This window comes from Nematolebias whitei, chromosome 11 (genome assembly GCF_014905685.2).
Source record: "Nematolebias whitei isolate Nwh7 chromosome 11, NemWhi1, whole genome shotgun sequence".
Classification (NCBI taxonomy): Eukaryota; Metazoa; Chordata; class Actinopteri; order Cyprinodontiformes; family Rivulidae; genus Nematolebias; species Nematolebias whitei.
This window is the reverse complement of record NC_056508.1, coordinates 46373688-46381435: the sequence shown is the minus strand read 5'-3', so window position 1 is coordinate 46381435 and position 7748 is coordinate 46373688. Positions and strand designations below refer to the sequence as shown.

Genomic DNA, 7748 nt, shown 5'->3' with positions numbered 1-7748 from the left:
TTTTAAAGAGCCTTCAGCAACTCCAGGTCTCACTGCCTCAGTTCAGGCTGTCCACAGAGGAACAGCACTCTGTGCACGCTGGTTATTGTTTCAGCTTTGTGTCCGCGGTGTTTTAGGAGCTCCTAAATGTTCTTTTATGACACGGGGCTCCAGCGTGAGAAGGGAATCTTTGAACGCCACTGGTGCGTTTTTGTGTGGACGGCTTAAACACAACCTTTTGAAAACAACGACGTCATTTATGGAACATCAAAATGCTCAAAATTACATAAATAAAACATGAAATAAGAAAAAAAAAACTTGTTTTTATTCTTTTATTCCATAATTGTGTTTTTCATGATAGTTTATTTCATAATGTTGTTTTTCAGCAGAATGACTTCAGCTGTCAATCAACGTCAGTGGGTTGGACCTGCACGCCCACTGGCTGATCCTTCATGTCCGTTAGTTTACCTGCTCACAGGTACGGCTAGTGTTAATCTTGTTATATTCAAAGAACTAAAACAGCGAGTCCTCCCGTGCGCTCTCGTGGCGCCAGTTGATTTTTTTCAGTCAACTCACTTTTTGTCACGAGTCACGACACCTGTATCCTCTGAGAACGTGATCCTCTGTTTGATCTGCTAAAGTTACCTGGGCTGAACCAAGTTCATGCAACTCTGCATCCTTCATAACTGTTGACCGAGCAAGTCGCTGCTAGCTGCTGTGCTAGCTGCTATGCTAGCTGCTGTGCTAGCTGCTGTGCTAGCTGCTGTGCTAGCTGCTGTGCTAGCTGTACCTGTGAGCAGGTAAACTAACGGATGTGCAGGATCAGCCAGTGGGCGTGAAGGTCCAACCCACTGACGTTGATTGACAGCTGAAGTCATTCTACTGAAGAGTCTATGAAATAAATAATCTGTTATGAAAAAACACAATTATGAAATAAAAGAATAAAAATGAAAACTTGTCTTATTTCATAATGTTTTATTTAATTTTGAGCATTTTGGTGTTCCAGAGTCATAGATCTACAACCCTAAACGTGCTAGTTAAAAAAAAAACATCTTTAGAAAGAGCATTCCCGTGTGGACATGGCCTCAGAAAATAATCACAGACTGTACGTCTGCAGCTGATTCATATTTGGGGTCATCTAAGTTTACGATGACCACCATGTTATCAAACACAAACATGGCTACAGTCAGTTTTACAGCTACTACCATTTGGTTTGGTGGCAGCTGAGGCTGATCCCCAACACACTCTGAGTGCTGTTTGCATGAGATCTTTGATTCAATCTGTGGAACACAAGGCTGCGAGTTTTCAGTTTCATTTATAAACAGAGTTCATGAACTACAGCTGTCAGACAAACATATGAGCTTAGTAAAAACAGTTGTCATCATTTCTTCTACAGAAAAACAACGTGGAAGAGCACCACTGTGGCAAACTTCAGTTTCTTCTTGTGCAGTAGTTCTGATACTGATGAAATGAAAGTTTCATTGTTCTAAAACAAACCTTTATTATCTCCACAGATCATTTTAATGAGAGTCTTCAGTGTCCGTTCCCTCACATGTCATCTCACAGAGTATCAGATCGGGATGAAATGTTGTCCTATGTGTCCTCCTGGTAAGAACCAAATGAGTATATTTTTAACCAGTTTTTTTTAATTAAATTTGTTTTAACATATACACCAAAAAATGTATTGTTGTGTGTACCTCATTTTTGTTTAAAACAGGTCTCTCTTGTAAATGAGTCCTCGTGACTCAGTGAGACTAACCTGTATAAATAAAGGTTGAATGAAAACTGCTGCTGATAATTTTATGTTAATGGTACAAGAAAAAACAAGCAAAAAACTGGGTTTCATAATTCCAAAGGACAGTGACTGCAGTGTGGTTTGAAGTTGAAGCTTAGAGAAACTGGATCTGTTTGACTAAAACCTGGAAGTTTAACATGTATGATTAAATAAATGACATAATCAAACTTAGACCTCAACAAAGAAAGTGGCAGAGTTGTTTGATTGTTGTCTGTTCAGTTGTTAAGCATGTTAGCTTGTTTTAGAGGTTTTAAATGCATTTTCACTTCAATGTTATTAGAGTACTTTGCCGCTGTTGTTGGGTGACGTCACGAGTGCCACAGTATGGCCGCACTGATGGGAGCTCCACTTCGACTCAATCTTCTTTTGTTCCTGTTGTTCTTGTTTTAACGGGGTTTTTTTTTTTTTTCATATGGCAAATAAACCAAATCTGATTGCAGCTCGGTGGTCAGTGCCGTGGTCTTATAATCCTGAGGCTACAGGTTTGAACCCAGGTTGATCAGGAAAGACATCTGGTGTAAAACAATTGCCAAATCGTAAACTCGTGTTCGCTAGCTGAGAAGACTCCTGAAGAAAGCAGCTGAAAGAACAACAACAGCAATAAGAGTATTTTAAATGAAATACTTGTTTTATTTTCCTGCAGGAAGCCTAGTAAAACGAGACTGTACAAAGGCCATTAACACGTTCTGTCATCCGTGTGGAAATGGGACTTATATGGCTAAAGCCAATGAACAGAAACAATGCATCTCATGTTCTATCTGTGATTCAGGTGGGTCTCTGTTTTTCACATTTTCTGTTGCAGTAGAAATAAATCTTCTCCACAGTTTATGTCTAATTTCTGCAAATAAATTCACATGTGTCTATTTTATTACTTTTCACTGGTTACTATATCTGATAAAATAAAGCTATGCTTGATTACAGCAGAACAAAAAATCAGATATTAATGTTATTAATTGACTTGTATGAATGTGAATATACAGGTGCTGTTCATAAAATTAGAATATCGTGAAAAAGTTGATTTATTTCAGTAATTCCATTCAAAAAATGAAACTTGTATATCTTATTCACACAGACTGATATATTTCAAATGTATTTATTTAAATGTTGATGATTATAACTGACAACTAATGAAGCCCCAAATTCAGTATCTCAGAAAATTTGAATATTGTGAACAGTTTCAATATTGAAGACACCTGGTGCCACACTAATCAGCTGATTAACTCAAAACACCTGCAAAGTCCTTTAAATGGTCTCAGTCTAGTTCTGTAGCTACACAATCATGGGGAAAACTGCTGACTTGACAGTTGTCCAAAAGACGACCATTGACACCTTGCACAAGGAGGTCAAGACACAAAAATCATTGCAAGAGGCTGGCTGTTCATAGAGCTCTGTGTCCAAGCACATTAATAGAGAGGTGAAGGGAAGGAAAAGACGTGGTAGAAAAAAAATGTACAAGCAATAGAGATAACTGCACCCTGGAGAGGATGGTGAAACAAAATCCATCCATCCATTTTCTTCCGCTTATCCGGGGTCGGGTCGTGGGGGTAGCAGCCTAAGTAGGGAGGCCCTGACTTCCCTCTCCCCAGCTACTTGGTCCAGCTCCTCCGGGGGAATCCTGAGACGTTCCCAGGCCAGCCAAGAAACATAGTCCCTCCAGTGTGTCCTGGGTCTTCCTCTGGGTCTCCTCCCGGTTAGGGTTAGAAACCCATTCCAAATTATGGGAGAGATTCACAAAGAGTGGACTGCAGCTGGAGTCAGTGCTTCAAGAACCACCACGCACAGACGTATGCAAGACATGGGTTTCAGCTGTCACGTTCCTTGTGTCAAGCCACTCTTGAGCAAGAGACAGCATCAGAAGCATCTCGCCTGAGACTGCTGCTGAGTGGTCCAAAGTTATGTTCTCCGATGAAAATAAATTTTGCATTTCCTTTGGAAATCAAGGTCCCAGGGACTGAAGGAATAGAGGAGAGGCACAGAATCCACGTTGCTTGAGGTCCAGTGTCAAGTTTCCACAGTCGGTGATGGTTTGGGGCCATGTCATCTGCTGGTGTTGGTCCACTGTGTTTTCTGAGGTCAAAGGTCAACGCAACCATCTACCAGGAAGTTTTAGAGACTTCATGCTTCCTGCTGCTGACCAACTTTATGGAGATGCAGATTTCATTTTCCAACAGGACTTGGCACCTGCACACAGTGTCAAAGATACCAGTACCTGGTTTAAAGGACCATGGTATCCCTGTTCTTAATTGACCAACAAACTGGCCTGACCTTAACCCCATAGAAAATCTATGAAGAGGAAGATGTGACACACCAGACCCAACAATTAGAAAAGCTGAAGGCCACGATCAGAGCAACCTGGGCTCTCAGAACACCTGAGCAGAGCCACAGACTGATGCACTCCATGCCACGACGCATTGATGCAGTAATCCAGGTGAAAGGAGCAACAACTAAGTATTGATGCTGAACATGCTCATACTTTTCATGTTTGTACTGTTCAGTTGGCCAACAGTTCTAAAAATCTTTTTTTTTAATTGGTCTAATATTTTGGGGCAACATGGTGGCGCAACTGGCAGAGCTGCTGCCTCTCAGCGAGCAGGTCCTTGGTTCAAATCCCGGTCTGGGTGCCTTTCTGGGTGGAGTTTGCATGTTCTCTCCGTGCATGCGTGGGTTTTCTCCGGGTACTCCGGTTTCCTCCCACAGACCAAAAACATGCATGTTAGGCTGATTGGTAACTCTAAATTGTCCCTAGGTGTGAGTGAGAGAGAATGGTTTTTGTCTCGTTTGTCTCTATGTGTCCTCTGATGGACTGGAGACCTGTCCAGACTTGTCCGCCCCTCGCACAGTGATTGCTGGACATGGGCACCGGCGACCCACGTGACCCAAAATGGAAGAAGCGGGTAAAAGATAATGGACGGATGGAAGTAATATTCTAATTTTCTGAGATACTGAATTTGTTGTTTTCATTAGTTGTCAGTTATAATCATCAACATTAAAAGAAATAAACATTTGAAATAGATCAGTGTGTGTAATGAATGAAAATAATATAAAAGTTTCACGTTTTGAATGAAATTACTGAAATAAATCAACGTTTTCATTATATTTTAATTTTATGGCCAGCACCTGTATTTGTTCAGTGCCCTGAGATCTTAGGCATCCCATCAATTATATGTGAAGGGGACGTGTCCCCACCACATTAAAAATAAAGTTAATTTGGACTTCCCCACATTTACCATGAAATATTAGTTCACTCTGCGCTGTTTGTCTTTCTTGGTGAACAAATCCATTGCACTTGATTATTAAGAGAATACTCAAACCACTAAAAGTCCACTCCAGGTTTTCCTGGTTACCTGCAACTCCACAGCAGCAGTGTTTCTCCCCTTGGCAGGGCACTCACAGGGGGAGGAGGTGGAGACACCTCTGTGTAGCGAGCAGATGTTACAGGGGTGGTGGTGGTGGTGGTGGGGGTAGGAATCATAAACTACATGGTTAGGATGCTTGAGAGAAGTGGAGCGCTACGTCTGTAGCTAAGTGTGTGACGCTGTAAGACGCTGCAGGTGTAAGAGACGCTGTGTGTTCAGGTGCATTAAAGTTGAAATGTCTTTAAACCCCACATCTGAATTTACACAAACCACTGGTGTACACTTTGCACACTAGTGGTGTGTGTATGTGTGTGTGCGCGTACACGTACACACGCACCACCAGTGCGTCCCCCCACATTACAAATAGTTCTGATGCCAGTGCCTGAGATAACTTCTGTTGTGATGACGCTATATAAATAAACTGAATTGAATTGAATGAATCAGAGTTTTGTCTGTTTGTGTAATGTCTTCATGTTTCAACAGGATTTGGTCTGAAGGTAAAGCAGGCGTGTACGCAGACATCAGACACAATCTGTGAACCTCTGGAGGGATTCAAACTCTGTAAACCGGGACAATACATCAGCAAAACAGGTTGGTTTATTTGTTTTTCAGATCTACGTAAAGCAAATGTTTATCAGGTAATAAATGAGTCACTCAATCCTCAGGCGTACGGACCCATGAGACCCAAACTAGACCAGAGGTGAAGTTCCACTGAGATTTTATTGTGAATGAGAAAAGCAGTAAAAATGACTGCACTTGTTGGTTTCTTCATTATTCATTAAAATGTTTGACCACAGCTGGTAGAGAACATTTTCTCAAAGTCGAACAGTTGTTTTTTCTCACTGAAGACTAATTATGAGGCGCGCCAGGAGGGCATCTTTTGAATTTTACAAACACTTAAAGTAGAAAAATCTGTCATCTTATGTTAGGACAGCTGAAGCGCAAGTGTGTCAGGCTCCACAGAGAATCTTCAGTGTTCACTTTGATCCCATGTACCACCTGATGTGTGGACGCTGAGTCAGTGTCCTCGTCTTTCTGCAGGAACGTCGTCCTCAGACACCGAGTGTTCTGACTGCAGCACAGGAACGTTTTCAGACGGATCAGTCACTTCCTGTCAGCCTCACACACGGTAAGAGATTCTCTATAATACATAAATAAACACATCTGGATGTTAACAACAGCTGGTAGGTGGTTGCGTTTGTTTTTCTGTCAAAGTGTCTCTCTGTTATTCCAGATGTGAAACGTTAAAACTTCAGCTGATAAAAGCAGGAACAGCTTCAGCTGATGCAGAATGTGGAGAGAAAAGTTTCACAGGGATTGTGACTGGAGTCGTGGTGGCTGCTGCTGCAGTACTGACTGGCCTCGCTGTAACTACGATTTTATACATAAAGAAAAAAAGAAAAAAACAGGTAAAGTCTATGACGACTCTTTGATGAATAAATAGTTTGTTTTTATATTTTACCCCTCATGAAAATGTCTGATTTTTTTCTTAGATGTTTTAGATTGTTTTAAAAATAAACCAAATAAAGATTATTCAATAGAACACGAGGTGTTTTCATTTTTATTGTTTGCTACATTTTTTATTTATTTAAATGTTTAACGTTTAAATGTTTCTCTTAATTTGTTACCAAAAAGTCCAAACCAGATCCATCAGAAGTATCACTGATGTCTCCACAGAATCCAAACATCAGAGAAGAAGGCATGGTTTTATCAGAAGTTCCATGTTGACAGAAGTTCCGACTGGATGTAGAACATTCACCACGTCCCCGACTCTCTGTGAGTCTGAGTAATCTGCAGCTGTTAGTGAGCCTCCAGCTGATGGAGGAGGAGGCACAAAATAAATCAGGAGGTTCTGATCCACTGCTGGGAGACATTTGTTCTCTTTGGTTTTAAGAACCTTTGAAGAAAAATCACTTCAGCAGCACCCTGAGACCATTTAACCTCTTCACCAAGATGTCTACTCTCTTTCTTTTCTTAGTCAACTTGTTGCATTTAGAAAAGATGCTACTTAAATGATGAATTAGCTAGCTAACCTATTCATAGCTTACTTTGCTTTTCTTCACAGGATGAAACATCTGGTGAGAGCAGGAACAGCTTCTGTTTGCAGCCTCTCTTCAGTGGATCAAAACAAGATTCAGTTCTGTGAAGCTCAGAGACTCTGAAGCTACTGGAGAACATCCAGCCCAAGGCTCACAGAAGAATACTGCCTGCTGTTGTAGCGTTGCGTTGGTGCGTCACAGCTTCACACGAGCACAGCGAGGAACAGAGACAAGAACAAAAGATTCAACTTGTGTTCAAAACCTCCTAAAGAAGATGTAAACTAGACGGAGGAGCTAAAGTCTGAAAAGGGGTAATCAAGAAAAAGTAGCAGAAATACCAGTGAGCCAAGATTAGTTCCAGCTGTTCTGCACCACAGTTCAGTTCATGACGTATGATCCAGGTACGATCAGTCACTCTGCTCCACACCAGCAGGGCGAGATGATAACATCATACGCTAAGCAACACTGTCCCATCCACATGGGGTACAGCTCAGTGTCAGTCTTCTCAGCCAGCGCACCAGAAAGAAGAAGAGTCCATGGACTTTCCTGGTGCGAGTCTGCACATCCCAACTGCACGTC

The 7748-nt window shown here is 41.5% G+C and overlaps 1 protein-coding gene and 1 long non-coding RNA gene across 3 annotated transcripts in view; both read left to right on the top strand.

Annotated features, from left to right (window-relative positions):
• LOC119417776 overlaps window positions 1-1564 on the top strand; it is a 6148-nt gene extending 4584 nt beyond the window's left edge. For both annotated transcript variants that reach the window (XR_005187156.1, XR_005187157.1), the window contains exon 3: window positions 1494-1564. This is a non-coding gene — a long non-coding RNA (uncharacterized LOC119417776). The remainder of the gene's footprint in view (window positions 1-1493) is intronic.
• An 894-nt stretch (window positions 1565-2458) lies between these two features.
• On the top strand, window positions 2459-6537 carry LOC119417775 (tumor necrosis factor receptor superfamily member 14; the record flags this gene model as incomplete). Its single annotated transcript, XM_037685060.1, is given in 4 exon segments — window positions 2459-2543; window positions 5614-5721; window positions 6172-6259; window positions 6365-6537. Coding segments are annotated over 4 exon segments (424 nt in total), but the record flags the coding sequence as incomplete, so codon positions are not given.
• Window positions 6538-7748: the final 1211 nt, after the last annotated feature.